Below are 25,297 nucleotides of genomic sequence, written 5' to 3' on the forward strand. Positions count from 1 at the left end.
TCACACATAAAAAACTCAGTGCACTTCAAAGCCAGCATAGAAAACCTTACACTCAAACACACTGACTTAATGGTCAGTTTTGATGTCTCCTCCTTATTCACAAATGTCCCACTCAAAGAATCTTTAGAGCTAATCCAAGCTAAATTTCCTCCCGATATCACAGCCCTATTTCAGTTCACAATGAACTCAGGCTATTTTGTTTGGCAAGGAAAATTCTAGAAACAAATAGAGGGGACAGCCATGGGTTCTCCACTCTCCCCACCCTTGGCCAACTTTTATATGGAGACTTTTGAAGAGAAAGCCTTAAACTCTGCCCCACAAAAACCAACCATTTGGCTTCACTATGTTGATGATGTGTTCGCTATTTGGCCACATGGCTCCGATGCACTCCTCTCCTTCCTAACACACTTAAACAACCAACACCCCAGAATCAAATTCACCCTGGAAGAAGAAAAAAACAACTGCCTTCCTTTCTTAGACACACTAGTCACCTGCCAGCCTTATAGAACCTTGGTTTTCTCAGTCTATAGAAAACCCACCCATACAGGCAGATACATTCGCTAACAATCCCACCACCCCTCCTTGCAACAATATGGAGTCATTAAGACACTACACAACACGGCTAAACTTATCTGTTCAAATGACAATGCCCTAACCACAGAACTAAACCACATTCTTAACACTTTCTCAGCCAATGGCTACCCCCCCCCCCAAAATCCAAAAAATATTGAAACCAGTAACCCCCCCCCCCCACAACAAGGATTACTCTAAATCCATCACCACACACTATATCCGAGGCACCTCGGAAAAAATTACAAAAAAAAACATGACTTAACTTCTTGTTATAGACCATATAAAAAATTGGCATCCCTCATCCGCTCTACTAAAGACCAACTCCCCCCCCCACCACCACCTAGACCTACTTGGTGTATACCAGGTCCCTTGCAGCTGTAAGATGTCCTACTTTGGCCAAACAGGCAGGACAGCAAATATCAGAATTTCAGAACACAAGGACTACATCCGGTTTCACCAATACAGCCACTCTGGTCTTGCTGACCATGCGCTGGATACCTGCAATAGAATAAGGTGGAAGAAAGACACGATAATATACTATAGTAAATACAAATATGAAAGGCTTTTCATGGAATCAGTTTCAGCCCTAAGAAACAATCCAAACTTCAACAAATTTGTCTGCATGAGACTGCCTCAAATTTGGGAAACATACATCAGAAGACCTTCAGCCCAATCGCCCAAGAATACCAACATTGCCCACTAGGGGGCACCATCAGGACTTTAGGAGAAATAATAGCTTCCAGCTTCTTCCTCACTTACTGTTTGTTGTGCCTATGTGCACGCGTCTTGTTCTTAAGTTTCTTGAAAATGGCAACGTGACGTTGCCGAAATATTGAAGTATATTAAAATTTATTTTAATGTACAGGGTGTTCGGGATAAATTTGACATATTTATAATTAATTATATTTTTCCGTAAGTTACATGTATTAACACACACTTCTCTTCATTTAAAAGTTTGGACCCTTCTTCATTCATATACAAGATGTCAGAAAGGATGGATAGCTGGAACCCACCTGAATCATGGAAGAGAATAACTTGTATCATGATGATTCGTGCCCGCCATCAAAATAAGGATATTACGACTGCTGCCCAATGCTCCCTAAATACAGTAAAAACAATCAGGCATGAACTAGAGACTTGCAATGGTGACTATGAGGATGTAGCAAGAAGAAAGATCCCTAGCAGACGATCTGATTGCGTTCGTACAGCAGAATTCCTCGCAAATCTGCAGGAACAGGTGTTGAAGAACCCTGGCATTGGAATTCGGGCTTTGTTCGTGGAGTTGCTAACTGTAGTCAAGCCCTGGATAACAAGGGTAGCCAATGGTAGGCCGTATGTATGGCAGCAGGATTCGGCCCCTTGCCACACCTCTGGGAAAAGTCAAAAATGGTTGTCTGAAAATTTCTACACTTCACCAGTCCAAATGTTTGGCCTCCAAACTCCCCAGACCTTAACCCCATGGATTATTTTGTATGGGGCGCAGTTGAAAAAGACACCAATCGCACTTCCAGTAATACAAAAGCCCAGTTAATGGATAAAATTAAAACAGTTTTTGCGGCCCTTCCCAGGGAGACTGTAGCATCAGCTTGTTCGAGGTTCCGAAGCAGAATTGAAGCTGTGATCGATGCTAATGGTGGTTATTTTGAGTAAATCTTGTTGATAGTATTGTAATTAACTCTGCCTGTAATGTTTTTTTGTCAATTCATTAAATTTAATAGATACAAAGAAGATTTTCTTTTTCCTTACGAAACTGTCAAATTTATCCCGAACACCCTGTATATATCCTAGTTGACGTTGTAATTTCCTTAAATTATTTAGTAAAAAATGCATAACCGTCTAAGCCTTTCCACGAGAATTAAAATACTCTGGATTAGAGACAGAAGCTGAAAGTGTTTTCACTTGGTTATAATATAAATTAAAGCTGCCATAAATTATATAATTGGTTTCATCCTTTATCCAAGTGTAAGCAAACAAAGTTTGCATGTGAAGGAACTTCACAACTGGGCAGATCTTGGGGTGATGGTGGATAAGAATCTCAAATTTAGAGGCAATACTGCCAAAATTGTGAGGACAACACAATGAATTCTGGCAATGATGCAGAGGACACTGACTTGTAGAAGTAAGGAAATTCTGGTTCCATTGTATATATATATAGCTCTGATTAGGCCATGTATAGACTACTGTGCACAGATTTGGTCACCTGGTTTTCACAACGATGAAGAGGATCCAGAGGTGATTGACCAAAGTAGTTTCTGATTTCTGGAATGTTAAATATGAAGAAAGGTTGAGACAATGCAATTTGCAGAGTCTAGTAGATAGGAGGAAGAGGGGTGATATGATAGAGATTAACATTGAAAGGTTTTTCATAAAATGGTGGGAGACTGGGAGAGAGCAAGAGGTCATCCCTGGAAGCGGTATAAGGAGGGAGTGAGAAGCAGGTTGTTTGCATCGAGAGTTATGAATGACTGGAATGCACTGCATGAGTGTGTGGTGTCTGCAGAGAACTTGAATGTGTTTAAGGCATGGTATGATGAGTTGTGTGTGTGTGTATGAGACAAAAGGGACCTAATAGATGAGTCTGACTGCATGGGGGGCTTAGGATAATAATAATAAATTCTTCATTAAATGAAAAGCACCTATGTAGTCTTGTGATAATGAATCTGTACCCATAATACGAGAATACCAGGAAAGATTGGTTTTAATTAATAGATATTTTTAATTAATAAAATGAATAGATTCAATTCTAACTGTTGACTAGAAGAACTTTTTTTTTTTTTTTGGCTTTTTCGACTAGTTCTCAAATTGTTGATTTTTAGCATAGTTGATTTTTTCTGCAATTCAGAAAAAATCAACTATATAACTTACACTATATCATACAATAATATGAAAGTTATAGTTTAGGAATAGGAGATGAAAGCAATAATCTGCTGTACTCTCAAACCAGTCTTGAAATCATATTAACCATTAATCACATACCTGCAAAGAATAAATAATGAGACTGGCCACCTACTAATTTCTAAAAGTTATTTAGAGCTAAAAATTTCCACCTGCTTTCTTTGAGAAATAAAACATGTTAGAGGAATTTATTTAATTGAGCAAATTTTTTATCTATCAAATGCCAGCTTGTCATAAGGGTTAGAAAATAGTGTTATTCTACTAGCTTACTACACATGAAATAGTATTATCTGTGTCTCTTGTATATATATACAGGGTGTTCGGGATAAATTTGACATATTTATAATTAATTATATTTTTCCGTAAGTTACATGTATTAACACACACTTCTCTTCATTTAAAAGTTTGGACCCTTCTTCATTCATATACAAGATGTCAGAAAGGATGCATAGCTGGAACCCACCTGAATCATGGAAGAGAATAACTTGTATCATGATGATTCGTGCCCGCCATCAAAATAAGGATATTACGACTGCTGCCCAATGCTCCCTGAATACAGTAAAAACAATCAGGAATGAACTAGAGGCTTGCAATGGTGACTACGAGGATGTAGCAAGAAGAAAGATCCCTAGCAGACGATCTGATTGCGTTCGTACAACAGAATTCCTCGCAAATCTGCAGGAACAGGTGTTGAAGAACCCTGGCATTGGAATTCGGGCTTTGTTCGTGGAGTTGCTAACTGTAGTCAAGCCCTGGATAACAAGGGTAGCCAATGGTAGGCCGTATGTATGGCAGCAGGATTCGGCCCCTTGCCACACCTCTGGGAAAAGTCAAAAATGGTTGTCTGAAAATTTCTACGACTTCACCAGTCCAAATGTTTGGCCTCCAAACTCCCCAGACCTTAACCCCATGGATTATTTTGTATGGGGCGCAGTTGAAAAAGACACCAATCGCACTTCCAGTAATACAAAAGCCCAGTTAATGGATAAAATTAAAACAGTTTTTGCGGCCCTTCCCAGGGAGACTGTAGCATCAGCTTGTTCGAGGTTCCGAAGCAGAATTGAAGCTGTGATCGATGCTAATGGTGGTTATTTTGAGTAAATCTTGTTGATAGTATTGTAATTAACTCTGCCTGTAATGTTTTTTTGTCAATTCATTAAATTTATTAGATACAAAGAAGATTTTCTTTTTCCTTACGAAACTGTCAAATTTATCCCGAACACCCTGTATATTCTTGAGGAGACCTTGCTATGAAAGTCAAAATGCTAAGAAATATTTTTTTTTTTTTTACTATCATAATGATTTCATTAAACATCAGAATTTAAATCTCAAAGAACTTGCTAAATATAAAAAACTCATATCCAAGGCAACAAAATTTGTAAGTGCAGTATAACTAACAACAGCATCATAATTTAATATAATGGACATTGTGCAGCAGTTTTTTGGAATTAACAATACATATGAAAGAACAATGATCATCCATCAATGGACAGAACAAAAAAAAATAGCTATAGAGGATATTGAATTCCCTAACTAAACAAAAACCATCTAAAAAGAATGTTTATTATGCTAGGGATACCTGACAAAGATGTAAAAGTAACTTACCGTATTTTTTGATAGATAACGTGCACCCCAACATTTTCATCACTCCTTTTGATGTATAGTGTGCATGCGCCAACTAGCGGTAGAGTTAGGCAGTACAGACAGAGGAATTCTTTAAAAACATGTGCGTTGCTAGTAGCAGTGGCCGATTTTTTTAATTCCAAATTTTACAATTTTCACATTATTGGGGAGCACTGTAACATTACTACGACTTTTTTGTGTGACCACTGGGCCCAAAAGATAACTTGTGTAGGCTGCATCAACAATTGAAAGGTAGGTGTAGGTGAAAGGTAGGAATCAATGAATATAACAAAACAGGGCAGATGAAAAGAACATCATATAAAGATATAGTTACGTGGATTGTAGAAAGTTGGGCTGCTGTAAGTGAAAACTGTGTTAGAAATGGTTTCATTAAAGCACAAGGGAATGCAGTGGTGTCCAGTGACAATGATTATGAAGCTGAATAAATACCGTTAAATTGCATTAAAAACGAAAATTTTAATGCAATTGTATCTTTCAATATTGAGTCTGATGAGGATTTTTTGGATTTGAATAGTGTAATGTTCAATAAATATTAAGTAATACTTCTACCTTACTTTTGTTATTACATTTGATTTACCTCTCATACCTTTCAAATGTATAACGTGCATGTTAATTTTTAACGAATTTAGACTTTTTTGTATAGATAACGAGTGCGTTATCTATCGAAAAATACGGTAATTTGTTCATATTGCATCAGTTTCTCATCTATAAACCTTCTCCAATTTCTTCAATTGTTCAGGAATGGTCTCATCACATTAGACTACTTCTTTATCTACTGTCAGTTCCTCCTTACAACAGCAGAAATATGTTGTGTGGTCTTTGCAACTTTTGCACAATGTATGCCTTTGAATTAAAGATACCAAGAAATTATATACTTGGTTTAATCCATTATCCAAGTGTAAGCAAACAAAGTTTGTGCCTGAAATATCTTGCAGGACTGGGGCAACTCGTGGCAAAGGTGGTATAACTTCTCATCACTTGCCTTGGTATCCCATAATGTAAAGCACATCTCCTTTCAGACATGTATAATGCTATACATTAAGGGAAGGGTCACTGCCCAGACTGGTTTCGACCTTTATTGAGGTATCAGCAGTGGGAGCCAGACTCAGAGGTGGTGATACTAAGGTGGAAATAATGGAGAAGTCATATTTTCCTATATGAGTTGCCAAAAGGTGTCACATTTTATTATTAAAATACTCTAGATTAGAGATAGATAGTTGCTGAAAGTTTTTCACCCCAGTCCTGAAAGATACTTCAGGTGCAAACTTTGTTTACTTACACTTGGATAATGAATTAAACCAAGCATATAATTTCTTGGTATCTTTAATTTATAACATAACGAAGTGAAAAACTTTCAACAACTATCTATCTTTAATCTAGAGTATTTTAATAATAAGGTGTGACGCCTTTTGGCAACTCATATAGGAAAATATAACTTCTCCATTATTTCCACCTCAGTATCACCACCTCTGGGTCTGGCTCCCACTGATGAGACCTCAATAAAAGTTGAAACTGGTATGGGAAATGACCCTTACCTTAACGCATAGCATTATACATGTCCACAAGGAGATGTGCTTTGCATTATGGGATACTAAGGCAAGTGATGAGACGTTATACCACTTTTGCCACAAGTTGCCCCAGTCCTGAAAGATACTTCCGGCGCAAACTTTGTTTGCTTATACTTGGATAATGGATTAAACCAAGTATATAATTTCTTGGTATCTTTAATTTATAACATAACCAAGTGAAAAACTTTCAACAACAGCAGACCTTTGAAATTCACACCTCTATCAACCACCATTCTTAGATTCCAAATCTGATCCACTACCCAGATTGCCTCTAAACCCAAAGTGAAACACGTTTTGCTTGCACCTATTAAGATCCTCATATGTCCAAAATTTTCTGAAGATATCAGTATCATTCCTTATAACTCTTCACAACTTTGAATAATCAGCAAACAACTGAATATCCCATATCAATCTACATGAAATATCATCAACAATATCAATAACCTTAGTAGTAGCTCAAGAAGAGAGCCTAGTGGCATACCACTTCTTACTTTCCTTTACACAATACTTTATAACAACACACATACAATCTACTATCATCATTCAGAGAATCAATCTCCTGCCCATGTAACTAGTCAATTATCCATCTCCCTCAGCTTGTGAATAAAACTATCATACAACAGGATTTGCACATTCCCTAAAATATGTAGGGGGTATGTGCTATTATTCTAGTCTCTATAACAGATGCCTTATTTCTGAGAAGGTCACCTTGCCACCAAACTCCAAAAGATCCTTTGTTTTTCCTATTATGATCGACACTATTGATGATTACTGAGCAGCAGTATTGTTATATAGTTACCTAGAACAAGTGATGCATATGATCAACTATTTTGCATATATGTTGAAAAGTGATATTTACGTACATCTGCATAAAGGTTTCTAATTCAGTGTACAGTATGTGTAGAAGATTAACAGAAAAGAAATTTTTAATACATGAGGAGTAGAGGGAGAACAACAGGCCACTCCTAAAGCTGTATAAGGATGTGGTCAGTAAGGGTGTGCAGACCAGATTCTTTGCTTGGAGAGTGGTGAATGAGTGAAATGGATTGCTAGAAATAGTCATGAGCACCCCAACAGGGAATAAGTTTAAGAAGCATGATATGGATCTCCTGTAATGAGTCTTTGACTCTGTGGAGATAACCATATAATAATAATAATTTATACAATAACATTTCTTCAACCACTACCACAATGCTAATGGCTGGAAAAATTTCTCAACCTATTCCACAAATGTTTATGACATTTTTGCAGGTATTATTATAAGGTATTATTATTATAAGCTATAGATGAAATTGTGATGTGCTCGTAACCTACCTGTGACTTCTTCATTTCCTACTTTGTCCAGAAGTTCTACAATTCTACTCTGCATAGCTTGACAAGTCTTGTGTAAGTCCTGAACATTGAAAGTAAAGAAAATTTTTTCACACAACTATTAACAAAAGTCAGCTATGTAAACTGTACTCATTAAAAATTGATTTTCATAACATATAATATCAAGTGCCTCTACAAATATTGGTTGTGGAAAAGGTCTGCTTGGAAAGATCTCGGTTCACATCTCATTCAGATGGAGTAGAACATTTATATGGACTTCTTAACTGAAGGTGAGTTAGCCCATATCACATGTTTGTAATTCTTGGAGATGAACGCATATGTTGGTTGGACATAGTTTCTAATATTTTAGGAAATGACAATGTAAACTAGATTATTAATTATAAAAACTTTAATTAATAACTACCTAAATTTTGACAGTGTTACACTGCCATCTTTAGCAATCACAAACAATGATATGTGCAGCAGGCACTCACACTAAGTAAATGAGGCTAAAGGAAAGACAACAGAAGTTGGACCTAGAGTGCTAAATGGTGTCCCCAAGTGGGCTAAATTGGGTTGTCTTAGCTGTTGGGCTGCCGATCTTAGAATGTATGTTTCCCAAATTTGAGGCAGTCTAATATACTAAAATTTGTTGAGGTTTGGAAAGTTTCTTACAGCTGAGGCAGATTCAAGGAATAGTCTTTCATACTTGTACCTGCTGCGATATAATAAAGTGGCCTTCTTCCACCATATTCTGTGGTGGGTGTCCAAAGCATGGTCAGCAAGTCCTGAGTAATGTATTGGTGGAACCAGATGATGAACGTCGACCTTTGGACAATCCTTTCCGATGTCTCAAATGCTTCAGCAGAAAAAGAATTTCAAAGATCATGATATCGACATATTAAAAAACTTTGAAAGCCTACAAAAGAACCTGGCTTCCAAAGCTCAACTACCTCCTAAAATGGTAATAAACCTATCATCCCTTAGCCTGAAGCAATTAGCAAACTCGCACATGACCACAACTTCATAACAGCACCTAAAAAGATCCCTGCAAAAGAAATAATGATATGCATAGAACGAGGTATCTGCAGATTTCCCAACCATCAACAAAAGCCAAACCAAAGCAACAAAGAATCAATACGTCAAGTTCCAATCCCATATATCTTCAGAATTTCAGAACCAATTTCAAGAATTCTGAAGAAATATGATCTAACAGCTACTTATATTCCTATCAATAAAATATCCACCTATTTCCCATTGTCTAAAGATAAACGCTCAACTATGTCTCTTCCTGGTGTATACCAAGTTACATCTTTCTTATATTCTTCATAACAAATCTGATAAGTCTGAATTGGTGCAACATGGAATAGAGACAAACCAAAACATTCTCTGGTTTAAAACTCACCTTCTACATAGATGTCGGTATAAATTCTAACGGCTATTCAAAGAGAGTGTTGAGGCTGCCGATCTTAGAATGTATGCTTCCCAAATTTGTATGTTTCCCAAAAATATGGGAAAGTTTGATCAGAATAAGACATTCATTTCTTTTTTTAATTAAGACCTTCTTGATACTATATCTGTCTAATGATATCTTTAATATGATTTTATAAATTAAGATTTTTGTATGGCACTGTAAATTTATACATGCACTTTATTTCTGCACTCTTATTATTATTATTATTACATCACACCTCCAGGGAGTCCAAAGACTCATCAAGGGAGGGTATCTACTCTACAACTCCTCGTCTCACTACTCCACCAACCTTCATCATCTACCACCAACGCCATTTATCGCCGACTACCACCACTAGTACTTTCACAGACATCCATGCCCAAGGCGGGATTCAAACCCACAGCCGTTTGGCTGGAGAGCGGATACGCTAACCACTCAGCCAACCAGGACAGCCTTATGTTTACCTTTCTTCAGTGAAATGATATCGTGATTAGTGATGTAACATCACGAGGCTCATTCTAACTTTGAATGGTCAATTGTTTGTATTATACCTTGTAAAAAACTGTTTCCTGTCAAGCCACTGATGACAGTTTGTTATTTTCAAACTGAAAATCTGGCAATATATTGAACATACTTTTCTTGTACTAACATGTTGATAATTCTTAATTTCATGTCACAAGTTTCTCTCGAAAGTAATAATCTAGTTTATGTCATTTCCTAAAAAATTAGAAGCTAAACTATATCACATGAAGTGATACGGTGCTCCTAGAAAAATCTTGGGATTTCCAAATACAAAACAGAGACACCAGTTCCATAACATGGGTACTAACCGATAGAACACACCATGAAGATAGGGTTAATCACCCTATCATTATCCAAAGGAGGTTTATAAGAATACAATTTTTTTTAAAGTGAATATTAGAAATTTTAGTAATTATTATTTTGGGTTGCATATTACTTGCTTTAGTCTGTGAAGGTGAGTGTGAGTGTTTGTTTTGGAAATTTAATACTGGATAACATTAGAAAGTGTTTTTTCATGGCACCAATGCATAGAAGGAAAATAGCAACCAAGGCATCCTTGTTTACCGAGTTTACTATGAGGGATTTCGTATAATGTAGTGTATGTTCTATGTATCACTGCCAAGAGTGAGTGGGTTATGGTATGAAAGCGAAATTGGAGAGAATGAGAGACAACGAGCAAGAGAGAGAGAGAGAAAGAGTCAAATGTTTTGTAAGAAATGGGTCGTGTGCGAAGAAGGAAAATGAAAGATAGTGAAAGTGTTCTGAAGAATGTGGATGATGAGATGAGAGTACAGAGTGAAATAGCACATTTATGCAGCATCCTGCACAGAACAAAATGGGAGCTAGAGTGACTGGCGAAATGATTGTTATATGGTATGGCAGACGGAAGAATGAAAGAAAAAGTAAATGGGGAAAGTATGAAAGTGCAAGAAACTGGAAATAATAAGGTATAATATAATGTACAGGAATTCAATGACAAGAGGTATAGTTAATGAGATAACGATGATAGTATGTTTCCCAGGTTCGAAGATTTATTATTATTATTACCCCAAGACCTCACAGAGTCAAAGACTCATCTGGGAGGTCCTTTTATCACACACACAGCTCATCATACTGTGCCTTGAACACATTCAAACTCCTTGCAGACACCACACTCTCAGACAAGGAATTCCTATCATTTACAACTCTGCATGAAAAAAATCTGCCTCTCACTCCCCTACTCACACCTTCTTTATACAGTTTCCAGAAATGACCTCTAGTTCTCCCCTGATCTCCCACTATTTTCTGTAGAATTTCTCCAGCATTGATCCTATAATAACCCCTTACCAACCCCTAGGTCTCTATCATATTTCTCCTCTTCCTCCTATCCACCAGACTCTGCAAATTGCATCTTCTCAATCTTTCCTCATACTCGACATTCCAGAGGTCAGAAACTACCTTAGTCAGTCGCCTTTGGACCCTTTCCAACATCTCTTCATCCTTCTGAAAACCAGGTGACCAAATCTGGGAACAATAATCTTTGATTAGGCCAAAATGTGTGGCCGAATCAAAGCCTTATACAAAGGAACAAGAATTTCCCTACTTCTACATGTCAGTATCCTCTGCATCATTCCCAGAAGCCTTTGTGTTGTGTTCACAATTTTGGCTATGTGTCCCCTAAATTTCAGATCCTTATCCACTATCACCCCCAGATCTCTTATTTCCTCCACCTCTAACAATATATCCTCACCAAGCATAAATTCTGCATCCCATCCTTGTTTTCCAAATTTTAAAACCTTACATTTTGAAACATTGAACTCACATCCCCATTTCTGTGCCCAATCACTCAATTTATTCAAGTCTTCTTGCAAGGCCACAACATCTTCACTACTCTTCATGGTTCGTCCCAACTTTGCATCATCTGCAAACAACTGAATATCTCCATCCAAATCTTCACCTATATTATTAATATACAAGTTAAACAGTAATGGCCCTAAAACAGACCTCTGAGGCACTCCTCTGGTGACTTTCCTTTTCCTGGATATCGCTTCCCCATACACAACTTGTTGATACCTATCAGATAGCCAGTCTCCAATCCAATGCACTAATCTAATATCCAACCCCATATGCTCTAGTCTGACTATCAATTTATCATGAGGTACGCTATCAAAAGCCTTTGCGAAATCTAAGTATGTTACTGTATATCCTTCTCCTCTGTCCAAGGAAGCAGTCACGTTATTGTAATAAGTAGATTACTAAAACATTACCTCCCTTTAACAAATCCAAACTGTCCATCAAAGATAATACCATTGTTGTCAACCCAACTCTGGATCCTAGTTCTCACAAGCTTCTCCAACAACTTAACCACAACACCTGACACACAGATGGGCCTATAATTTGATGCTCGAGTTCGATCACCTCCTTTATGAAGTGGCACAATCTTGCCCTCGTTCCACTCCTTAGGAACTCAACCGAGTGCAAGACTCGTATTAAAAAAATATGTCAAGGCAAGTGTCAACTCCCTGGCACATTCCTTCAGAATATGTGGTGATATATTATCAAGTCCCACAGCCTTATTAACATCTAGTTTACTCAACTCCCCATACACCTCTTGCTCACTTACAGTCAGTCTCTCCTCCCCATCATCTACTGCTCTTAATCTCTCTGTATAGTCACATTCATGAAAGACCTCTATGAACTGCTCATTAAGTATCTCCACCACACATTCTGCAACAGCTGTCCTTATACCATTTTCTCCTATCAATGTCATCCTTCTGTAATCATTCTTTCTTTTACTGGCTACATATCGAAAGAACTCCTTAGAATTCTTTTCGGCTTCATTAGCTAACTGCTGTTCATACCTCTCTTTAGCTACCCTCACCAGCCAAGTCACCCTCCTTGCCTGGTCTTTTGTAGACCTCATGGAATTGGTTATTTCCACTTCTCTTATGCTGCCTCCACAATGCCCTCTTTCTCTGTATCGCATGCTTAATCTCTTTATTCATCCATCTCACACCCACCTTATTTAACCTTCTCACCCTTGGAATACATTTATACATTGCATCTACTAGATAGTTTTTGAAAATCCCCCAAGCTGCATTGATTTCTTTTCCAGCTAACTCCTCATTCCATGTTACACTCGCAAGCTGTCTCCTGAGCTCTTCATAATCATTCCCCCCCCCCCCTTGTAGTTTCACATATACCCTTTTCTCACAGAGGTCCTAACACTGCTAGTAACCACCCAGGTAATCACCTCATGGTCACTCTCACCAATTGGTGGATGATTTTACACCTCATTTATAATTACATCCTCTGATGAGATAACCAAATCCAAGCCCCTCAATCCTCACGAGACCTCTGTTACATACTGTCTGAGGTAGTTATTCCTCAAAAACTCAAGAAACTCATTTTCTATACTTCCAGTTGCTATCTCATCATTCCAGTCTATATTGCCATAATTAAAATCACCCATAATGATCACCCTTTTCTTATTTACTTGGCTAATTTGATTATACATTTCATTATCACCACCATCCACATTACCTGGTCTATAACAACATCCAACCAAGTATTTGATTCCATTGACCTCTATCTCACACCATACTACCTCAAAACCACTGGCAATATTTCCCTCCTGCATCTCTACTTTGTATGGACATAACTCTTTCTCTATCATCAATAGCACTCCCCCTCCCTTTTTACCCCTTCTATCCTCATGAAACACGTCATACCCTTCCATCTCTATTCCTGTCAGGATGTCGTCCTCTTCCAACCATGTCTCACTTATTCCAACAATCTTTGGGTGAACAGATGCAATTAATGCAACCATTTCATCTGCCTTGTTTCTTATACTTCTAGCATTTGTATACAAACACAACAGCTCATTTCTGGATCTACATTTAATTCCACTGATACCACCCACTCAATGTGATCTCTCCAAGCTCGACTGGGGCCATTTCCCTTTCTGTGCTTATTCGCTTATTCGTTTTAAAACCCTTTTCAATTCCAACTGTTTCCTCTTGATCCCAGGTCATCCCATTTCTTTCCTCTCATCTCCTCTCTGAGCATCCACCTTTCTCATGCTGTGTACCCCTGTCCACCTTGAGCCTCCCTGTTTCCCTGCTCCACTTGCACACCCATTCTCTCATTTTCTATACTCATACCACTCCTTTCCTCATTCATAACCACCTCTTCAATCTCTCCTGTCTTACTCTCCTGTTCTTCCACATCACTTCCCGCTTGATCTGATTCATTCTCTCTCACTCTTCAACCTTCCAGCAGCAGTCTCTCAAAGCGACTCACACCATAACCACTCAAATGGAGTCCATCGCTCTCATACAGTTCACTTTGTCCCTCAAACTCATTCCACACATTAACAAACTGAACTCCCATCTTCTCACACATGTCAGCCAGCATATCCTTCATAATCCTTGCTCTCTGCCTCATCTCACCACAGTCATACCTAAGCAACATGCTGATCACCCTTCCTGTCACACTATTCTCTTTTATCCTTCTAAGCAGCAGATTAAAGATGTTTCTTAAGCTGTTAATTTGCAGAAGAGAAAAGTGAAAAAAGTTGATTGTTTTGGCAGGAACAAATGATTTGAAAGGGAAAAAAAATATGCAATGAGAGGATATGAAAGTGTTGAAAGAAGCAAAAATGAAGAGTAAGGAAGTAAAGATTGTGAGTCTACTGCCTGTGCATGATAGGGCGGAGATGAGAAGAAGGGCCATGATTGATAATGAGTCAATGAGAAGATTGTGCGGCAGGAATGGTGGGCAACTTATAGATGTATGGAGTGAATTTGATTGATGAAAGACTTATGTCTGATGGATTACATTCGAATGGTTCTTGGAGTTAGATGTTTGGAGAGTGTTGTTTAGTGAGAGTCTGGAAGTGTGAAAACAGGAAAACTAAAGATATTAGTGGGATATGAAATCAAGCATGTCTGGCCACCTCTGGGATAAATTATTGCGAGTACAGAAATGATTAAGCAATGATGTATGTGATTTCACAGGTATCAGATTCAAATGGGATAGCAATTACATAACACAAGGGTAACTCTGGATCCAAGGGGATATTGAAATGCATGTACATGAATGCGAAAAGTATCAGAAATAAGAGAGAAGAGTTTTGTCATTGGCCAGCTCAATTTGGTCAAAAATTACAGGCAATCAGTAAGATCTGGTTGACAGAAAATTATAGTTCCAGGGATAGAATATAAATGGAATTATATTTTCAGGAAGGATGGAGGAAATAGGACAGGAGGTGGGTACTTCTGATGATAGATGAAAAACTGCAACCAACAAAATTAGAAATTAAAGAGAATTTTAGTTCAAGAGGAAGATGGTTCCTTTTAGGCTGTCTGGTGTGAGATATAGGCCAATAGGACAAAATTTATTGTTGGTTGCGTCTACAGACCAGTAGGTCTACAGGAATCTGCAGGTGCCAAGCATCAGCAAATTAGCACAATGAGTGCAGACCAAACAATTATTATGGGAGACTTCAATTATAGTGGTGCTTAAGTGTCAAAATGATAACTGAGAGGAGACCTCCACATAGCCATTAAAGGAATGCGGAGAACCGAATGGGGCTTCTGACCTAATGGCCAATCCTCACCTTCTCGTGGTGCACCCTGTTGGGTATCTACTTGGATACCGAACGAACGAGGATGGGCTGGCAATTTGGGATTTAGCCGACCAAACAGTATTCTTATTGGCTTAAAATAAAATAAAAAATGATGGTACAACACGACAAAATTTCATGCCGGCTGGGTTAAACAAGGCCTCCGTTGTTTTTGCCAGGGAACCAGGGTGAACAGCGAAAAGTCAGCTACTGGAATAAATCTGAAAACAAACCCCAACTCAACATCACCAGAGTTAAAGATCACTACTATCAACATAAGAATCTTGAATGGCAAAGAAATAGAGCTAGTTGAGGAATTAGATAAGTACCAGATCGACATAATAGGGGTGACTGAAACAAAAAAGACAAAAACTGGTGAGATCTTTCTGAGCAATAAATACAAAATGTTATATTCAGGCAATGATGATCAAGGAAAGGAAGGAGTAGCCATTGTATTCAACACAAAATACGAGGCTAATCTTCTTGAATGGCAGGCAATTTCAAGTAGACTGATGTGGGCAAATATCAGAATGGGAAACTGGACAATGAGACTAAATTGTGCCTACGGTCCCACAGAAGGTTCTACTAAGGTAGAAGTAGAAGAATATTTTCAGGCTTTAGAAAAAGCAACTGACACAATGAAAAAGGAAAAGTTGGTCCTTGTTGGGGATCTAAATAGCAGAGTAGGAAATGACTGTCAGATAAACAAGAATATTTTAGGAAAATCTGAAGAAAAGAGCAAAGCTAATAATAATGCAAATACCTGTTGGATTTCTCCTCTGTTTATTACTAACACCATGTTCCAACATAAAAATGTGCACAACTTCATATGGAGAGAAGAGGCAAGGAATAAGAAAGTCTCATTGACTATGTTATTGTTGATAGTGATGTTTTCTCCCTTGTGCAGGACACCAGAGTGTACAGAGGATTTGAAATTGGAGGTGATGATTATTTAGTCTTGAGCAGGATAAAATTGAATTTTATATTGAAAAGAATAACATGTTAGAAAGTTTTAAAGCGAATAAAAGTTGAGCAGTTCTCAGATGTTAACTGTTGACTAAAATACACAAACATTATTGAAGAAACAATGAAAGAGTTTGAGAACAGGAACCAAACCTTGGAGATTCAGTGGCAAGAAGAAAACCCTGATTGAGTCAGCTAGAGAGGCATGGGGTGAGGTTGTCTGCAAGGATAGAAAAATGAAGAAAACCTTGATTGAATCAGCCAGAGAGGCATGTGGTGAGGTTGTCTGCAAGGATAGAAAGATCAGAACTCCATGGTGGACACAGGAAGTTAAAGAGGCAGTGAAGGAAAAGAAGAAAGCATACCAAAAGTTCCTAGCAAATAAGTCAGCTTGTGCTCTTAGAGAATACAGTGACAAATGTAAGAAAGTTAAAAATATATTCTGCAGGTTGATGAAGAAGCTTAGAAATGGAGGAAAGAGTGCTGTAAAAGGAATTAGAGATGATAAAGGTGACATGAAAATGGGAGAAAAAGATATCCTTGAAGTATGGAGTACATACTTCGAAAAATTGCTAAATGAAACAAGCAGTGATAGCACAGTGCTAAAAAACACTCAACAGGCATACAGTCAGGAATACATATCCATACTTGAAGTAGAAAAAGCCATCAAAGGCTTGAAATGTGGAAAGGCAGCAGGAGTAGATGATATTCGACCAGAAATGCTGAAGTATGGTGGTATAAAAATCTTACAGAGACTGCACTGCATAATTCAGAAGGCCTGGACAGAGGGATGAATACCTGATGATTGGAGAAAAGCTCTCATAGTACCCATATATAAAAATGGAAATAAAACTGAATGTGAGAATTACGAGAATTACAGAGGTATTTCCCTACTGAGTGTTCCTGGTAAGATTTATGCAAGTATAATTGAGAAACAGTTGAGAAGAATTGTGGAAGAAAAGCTTGGTGAAAAACAAGCTGGATTCAGGCCAAATAGAGGCTGTCAGGATCAGATCTTCACTTTACGACAAATAGTGGAGAAATCATGGGAATATAACAAATATCTTTATTTAAGTTTTGTCAATCTGGAAAAGGCATATGACAAGGTGCCAGGAGAGAAACTATTCAAGACAATACAATTATATGGTGTCAATGGGGCATTATAGCAAGCAATATTTAGTCTTTATTTGAGTTGTAAGTCAGTAGTTAGAATTGAAGGAAGTACAGGAAGATGGTTTAATGTTAAATCTGGTGTGTACATTATTCCCTCTGTTATTCATTATCTATATGGATCACATTATGAAGGAAAGTGGTATTAAACATGATATCAAAATTGGAGATGTTAATGTCAGCTCTTTGCTTTATGCAGACGATGTTATACTTCTAAATAAATCTGCTACAAGTCTGCAAGATTCCCTGACTAAATTGAATAACTGTTGTAATAGATATGGTATGAAGGTCAACAATAAAAAGGCAAAGACAATGAAAATAGGTAGAAATATTGAAAATGTCAACTGCGTTGTGAACGAAGAACCTGTGGAGCAAGTAAAACATTTCGGCTACTTAGGCACGATTTTTAGTGAACATGGTAAATTAAATATGGAAATAGACAACAGAATCAACAAAGTTGGTATGGTAGGAAGTCAATTGAATAAATTCATATGGAATAAGAGAGAAATTAGTCAGAAATACTAAATTAGCTATATACAAGACAGTGTTCAAACCAGTTTTAACTTATGGATCTGAGAGCAGGGTCAGAAGTAAAACACTTGACCAAAGACTAGAGACTGCAGATATGAGAGTCCTGAGAAAGATTATAGGTGTGAACAAATGGCATCAATGGCAATGTCATTAAAAACGGGGATATTAGGAAAGAACTTGGCATTGTCAGCATCCAGGAATGCGTTAGCAGAGCTAATCTCAGGTGGTATGGTCACTTGAACAGAATGGGCAAGGAAAGATTAGCAAAACAAGTGTTCTCTGCCAGGTTGGCAGGAAAATGACCCAGAGGAAGACCAAGATATAGGTGAATTGATACGGTACAATGTGCCTTAGACGATGGAAATATAAGATCTGATAATGTTGGAGTCTTGACAAGTAACAGACTGATTTGGAGAAAAATTGTAGATAGGAAGTTAGTAATGATGTAATTTTTTTCATGTAGTACTATCATATCCTGTACACCCCTTGAGGGTACATGGCAGGAATTAGATGATGGTGACTTCAATTATGGGAACATTGATTGGACAGAGGAAAGTGGGAAATGGCAAGATGGAAGTAGAATTTATACACTTGCTAACAGATAATTACATGAAACAACATCTTATAGAGGGGTCTAGGGGTTGAGTATGAGGGTGCTGGATCTGGCAACAGCATCAGAAGATATAGCTATAAGCAATGTAGATACTGTGCCTCCAATTGGCGACAGAGTGACCATGAGGTCTTATTCTGGACAGTTGCTAAACATGTGGAATTCTTTGTCAAGAAAGAGTTTATGCTGAACTATTTAAAAAGCTGGTATTCATGACACACTCAGGAGGCATCTTGGAGCATTGCCATGGCTTGAGAAGCTATGATGAGAAATGGCCATAGATTGTTTGAGAGAAGTGATATTAGGCTACATAACAAAAGTCAGGAGGATAAACTAAGTGAGGATTAAGTGGATGAATAGAGATATAAAGCATGAACTGCAAAAAGAAATAAATAAAATAAAATAAAACACTAGAGAGGGGATATAAAGAAAATAGTGATCAGCATGCTCATGAGCAATACAAAGTGCAAGCAAGAAGAGTGACTATTATGGGCATTATGGGATACTAATGCAAGTGATGTGAAGTCATTAGTTTCTATATATGAGTTGGCCCAGTTCTGAAAATACTTCAGGTGCAAACTTTGCTTACACTTGGATAAAGGATTAAACCAAGTATATAATTTCTTGGCATCTTTAATTTATAGTATAACCAAGTGGAAAACTTCCAACAACAACTTAATACTGCTCTGCTTCCTCTAGATCAGGAGTTCTCAACCTTTTCCAGTGCCGTACCACTATATTTAATTCAAGATATTAGATGTACCAGTAAGCAAATCTGTTTTCGTACCACCCAGCAGTGGCTCAAGTACCACCAGTGGTATGCGTACCATAGGTTGAGAATCCCTGCTCTAGATCATCGGTTCCCAACCGGTGGTACGAGTACCCCCAGGGGTATGTGCTGGGCCATTCAGGGGTATACGAAAAATAATCAGTAACTGAAGAAAAATAAATAACATTTGAAAAATGCAAATGTTAGTTATGGAACAATAGATGTTAAGTTTGAATCACTGCTATTTTAAAAACAAGGAGTACAATTTATAGAAATGGGTTTAAAAGGGGTACACAAGAGGAAAAAGGTCGGGAACCATTGCTCTAGATGATCCCTAACAAATCCCATGCACTACCTCTTCTAACTCTTCTTTTGCTTCATCTAACAACTCCTTTACATCCTCCCTCATAAAATACTTTTGCCTCTCAAATCAAATCATTTGTACCAACCAAGACAATTTGTAAGATCTTCTTTCTGAACATTCTTAAAATGGTCTTTTAAATTTATCTATCCCAAGTAGCATGGTTATTCTACATAAGAGTAACCAAAGGAGTAAAAAATTTAGATGATATTTTCTTCAAAGGTGTGAATCCCACTTTCAGCTTGTATTATTTAAAACCAAAGCTATTTCATCTGTTATGTTTTTAATACATGGACAGTGACAACACTACTGTAATTGTATTCTTAAGCATCGCAGGCTCTTGTTTTTTTGTAAAAGATCTGTGCAGGAATTCTCATCCTTCTCATCACTTGAAAGGGCACAAGCTGTGTTTATCAAGATTTTAATGATACATCATTTTCGCAAGAGGTGATAACATTAAGTGGCACGTCAATATCTCTAAAAAACTTTTAGTGTAATCTATGCTGAAGCAGCAATTAGTAACAACTAAGGAAGTAGAAGAATCGTTTTTTTTTTTACTCAGAAGTGTGAACTTTAATTTGAAGTTTAAGCTGTTTGGATATGAGGTGTCATTTAGTTATAATAAGAAAATTTAATATTTGGCAAGGTTTCCTAGCCATTAGCCATTATCAATACAGCAGACAACCAACAATAATGGCTAGGAAAGGAGTATTTAGGCATAGTTGCTGGTTTGCATTAATGTTGCACTTGAATGGAATAATTTATAGCACAAAGAAATAATCAAACGTGTTTAATCAATTTCAATATTTCATCTCAGTCAAAGAGAAATCATCAGAAACACAATGTCAAAATATGTGTGTTGTAATAACATGCACAAACAATACATGGAAGAAATGAGGTAGAATAAATAAAGACTGAAGTCTGTGACTACGAGGGCTACTGGGTGCTATTGGCTATCCTTAGATGTTGAGTAGGAGGCCAAAGTAAAGTTTCCCAAATTTCAGGAAGTTTAATGCAACCATATTTATTAAGATTAGGCTGTTCTTTTAAGTCTGCTGCTGATTCTAAAAAGAGTCTTTCAAGTTTGTATTTGCTGTGATGAAGTATGGTGGTTTCTTCCATCTGATTCTGTGTAAAGTACCTAGGCACAGTCTGCTAAACCTGAGTTGACCACAGTTGTGGTGGCAAATGTATTTTTTTGTGTTCTTCTAGTTGATGTTAGCAGATCTCCTAGTCTGACCATAATATGATCATTTGCAAGAACAAGATACCTTGTAAGCACCTGGAATAGAGAGGGGAGGATGCAGAGCCCATTCTGGCCAATTTCTATAAGGAGCATTTTTGAAAAAAAAAAAAATGCTCTTGATACTACCAGTCTCAAACCTTCTATTTGGTTAAGATATACTGACGATGTGGTCTCTATTTGGCAACATGGCTCAGACACATTAGCCTCTTTCCACCTCAACAGTCAACAACCCAGAATCCAATTCACTATTGAAAAAAAAAAAAAACAGCTTGCCTGTTTAGATACTCTAATATCATACATCTGCACAATGGTGTCCTTTCTTTCTGTTTAAAAAGAAAGGACACAAAGAAAACCAACCCATACAGATAGATACAGAAATATAATCTTTGCACTTCTTTCAAACCCCATTTGAAGCTGCCTTCCCTTGTCTCCTGTCCAAAGGTTCCGTTTCCTCTCTATTCTAGGTGTTTACAAGGTTCCATGTTCTTGCAAATTATCATATTATGGTCAGACTGAGAGATCTGCTAACATCTACCTAGAAGAACACAAAAATACATCTGTCACTACAACTATGGTCACATCTAGCAGACCATGCTTGGATACCTTGCACAGAATCAGATGGAAGAAACCCCCCCCCCATGCTCCATTGCAGCAAACTTAAAAAACCAGCCTAATCTTAATAAATATGGTTGTATTAAACTTCCCAAAATTTGGGAAACTAATTCTTAGGCCTCCCACCCCAACATCTAAGGACAGCCAATAGCACCAATAGAAGTGCCCCTCATAGGACTTGAGTCTTTATTTATTCTACCTCATTTCTTTCAGTTATTGTTTATAGTGTGTTTTTTTATGTATTATTGCAATTTTAACATTATTTTCTGAAGATGTCTCTGTGACTAAGGTGAAATATTGAAAGAATTAAACTCATTTTAATTATTTTTCTTTGTGCTGTAAATTATTCCATTAAAGTGTAACAAGAACGGCTAGGAAACCTAGCCAAAAATTCTGCAAATATTAAATATTTTTTTCTAACAGATGTCATTAATTCCGTTATTTTAATTTTTTATTTAATATTATGCCATCCACTTATGTCTTCATTTTTAAATCTAGTCGGTTTTCTTTTATTCCTGGTGAGATGAGGAAATGCCATCCATGTAATGTAGCCATATTTTAGTGATAGCCCACTTGTCCATTTTTAAATATTGGCTAATTATGGAGAAATTGTGAAATTCAAATTTTGATAATTATTATGAGCAGAAAGGGGGTTCAGTCAAATGTTAAATCTCCTCTCTACTCAAATTGAAAATTGTATTGTCTAAGAAATGCTTGAATAGACCAATAGTGAAAGGATACAGCTCTTGTATTAATACTGTTTTTAGCTTAGATACACCAGAAATTAGACTTGCCACCTAAATTTGCCAAGAGATCTGTGGATTTCTTTCTTTATTTATTTTTTATGCAACTCCCATCTATGAAATGCTGTAAACCTTTAATACATTACTAATGTAGCGAGGCTGAGGTTTTGTTTTTAAATTTTTACTTAATTAACATGATCAATAAATCCTGCTATTGAGAACAAATAGAACTTTTTCAAGCCATTTCAGGCTTCCAATAAGCAGAGTGGTGGTCCCACATCAGACAATGAAATTCATCTTCCACTAAAAAACCCTCCACAAATATCCATGGCCACAAGGAGATTTGAGCCGGTGACTGTTAATTGGAGAGTGGGAACACTAACCATTCAAGCAATTAGCCCAGGTGACGATCTCTTGAATTAGTTTTCCCAATATGTTGGTGGCAACAGTTTGCATAAATATCAAGATAGGTTATATAATACCTTTACAGTTAAAAGTATTAACTAAAAGTATTACATAACCTAAGAAGGTTATATTATAATGTCTAATCTAATAAGCACACCACAGCATGTGAGAAACGAGTAAAATAAATTTCCTTTAGTGTTACACGGTGATCAGCACTCATTTTAATAAAATTATGGAGACTACAATCGTGTTAGGAATAATTACTTTAATAATTATTTTTAGTCTCGATAATTAGCCAACCATGCCGGCGTGATTGGCCGAGTGGTTAGCATATCCACTCTCCAGGCAAAAGGCTGCAGGTTTGAATCCCATCGCAGACATGGATATTCGTGATCGTCTGTTGAAATACGGGGGGGATAGATGGCATTGGTGTAGTTGCGGTTAGTTGTAGTTAGTGGATTGAGTGGTGGAGGCAGAGAGCTGCAGAGAAGGTACCCTCCCTCGATGAGTCTTTGGACTCCCTGGAGGTGTTACATAATAATAATAATAATTTTACTGAAATTAGTAAAATAAATTCTTTTGTTGATCATCATCATCATCATCAAATTCCTGCAATGTGCCTTCAAGGGGTGTACAGGATATGATAGTATTACATGAAAAATTTACATCATTACTAACTTCCTATCTACAATTTTCCTCTAGATCAGTCTGTTACTTGTCAAGACTCCAATATTATCAGATCTTATATTTCTGTAGTTTAAGGGAATTTGTACCGTATCAATCCACCTATATCTTGGTCTTCCTCTGGATCGTTTTTGTGCCAACCTGGCGGAGAACGTTTTGCCAATCTTTCCTCGCCCATTCTGCTTAAATGACCATAACTCCTGAGATTAGCACTGCTAACACATTCCTGGATGCTGACAATGTCAAGTTCTTTCCTAATATCCTCGTTCTTAATATGATATTGCCATTGATGCCATCTGTTCATGCCTCTAATCTTTCTCAGGATTCTCATATCTGTGGTTTCTAGTCTTTGGTCAAGTGTTTTACTTCTGACCCAGATCCATAAGTTAAAACTGGTTTGAACACTCTCTTGTATACAGCAAATTTAGTGTTCTGACTAATTTCTCTCCTATTCCATATGAATTTATTCAATTGACTTCCTACTATACCAGCTTTATTGATTCTGTTGTCTATTTCCATATTTAATTTACCATCTTCACTAAAAATCATGCCTACGTAGGTGAAATGTTTTACTTGTTCCACAGGTTCTCCGTTCACAATGCAGCTGACATTTTCAACGATTCTGCCTATTTTCATTGTCTTTGTCTTTTTATTGCTGACTTTCATACCATATCTTTTACAACAGTTATTCAATTTAGTCAGAGAATCTTGCAGACTCGTAGCGAATTTATTTAGAAGTACAACATCGTACGCATAAAGCAAAGAGCTGACATTAACATCTCCAATTTTGATATCATGTTGAATACCACTTTTCTTCATAATGTGATTCATATAGATAATGAATAACAGAGGGGATAATGTACATCCTTGTCTCACACCAGATTTAACATTAAACCATCTTCCTGTACTTCCTTCAATTCTAACTGCTGACTTACAACTCAAATAAACACTAAGTATTGATATAATGCCCCATTGACACCATATAACTGTAGCGTATTGAATAGCTTCTCTCTTGGTACCTTGTCATATGCCTTTTCCAGATAGACAAAACTTAAATATAGATCTTTGTTATATTCTCATGCTTTCTCTACTATTTATCATAAAGTGAAGATCTGATCCTGACAGCCTCTATTTGGCCTGAATACAGCTTGTTCTTCACCAAGCTTTTCTTCTACAATTTTTCTCAACCGTTTCTAAACTATACTAGCATATATCTTACCAGGAACACTCAGTAGGGAAATATCACTATAATTCTCACATTCAGTTTTATTTCCCTTTTTATATATGCGTACTATGAGAGCTCTACTCTAATCATCAGGAATTTGTCCCTTCTGAACTATGCAGTGCAGCCACTGCAAGACTTTTATACCACCATAATTCAGCATTTCTAGTCGAATATCATCTACTCCGATGAAAAGCCAAATGGCTATTTTTTTCTGGCGAGGTTGATAAGTTAAGGGGATTAGTTGCCGTGGTGTGGCACTACCAAGTGGGCACTTACGCTTGGATACGCCGACAGTTCGTCGGCATGAAACGTTACAGATCGTAGTTCTCGATCTTAGTTTCGTTTACTGGCTGAAAAACAATAAGGGATTTTTATCCCCTTAAATCATTTACTCCTGTTGCCTTTCC

General features: G+C 37.2%; 1 protein-coding gene across 1 annotated transcript in view; it reads right to left on the reverse strand.

Moving 5' to 3' along the window:
- Positions 1–25,297, reverse strand: part of LOC150097244 (TOM1-like protein 2) — a 253,155-nt gene that overhangs the window by 98,199 nt on the left and 129,659 nt on the right. The window contains exon 8 of the mRNA XM_090407627.1: positions 7,995–8,073. Coding sequence (XP_090263753.1) covers positions 7,995–8,073 — 79 coding nt within the window. The remainder of the gene's footprint in view (positions 1–7,994; positions 8,074–25,297) is intronic.

The sequence above is a fragment of the Typopeltis vanoorti genome, chromosome 17 (genome assembly GCF_054136105.1).
Source record: "Typopeltis vanoorti isolate ZY-2024b chromosome 17, IOZ_Tvanoo_1.0, whole genome shotgun sequence".
Taxonomy (NCBI): Eukaryota; Metazoa; Arthropoda; class Arachnida; order Uropygi; family Thelyphonidae; genus Typopeltis; species Typopeltis vanoorti.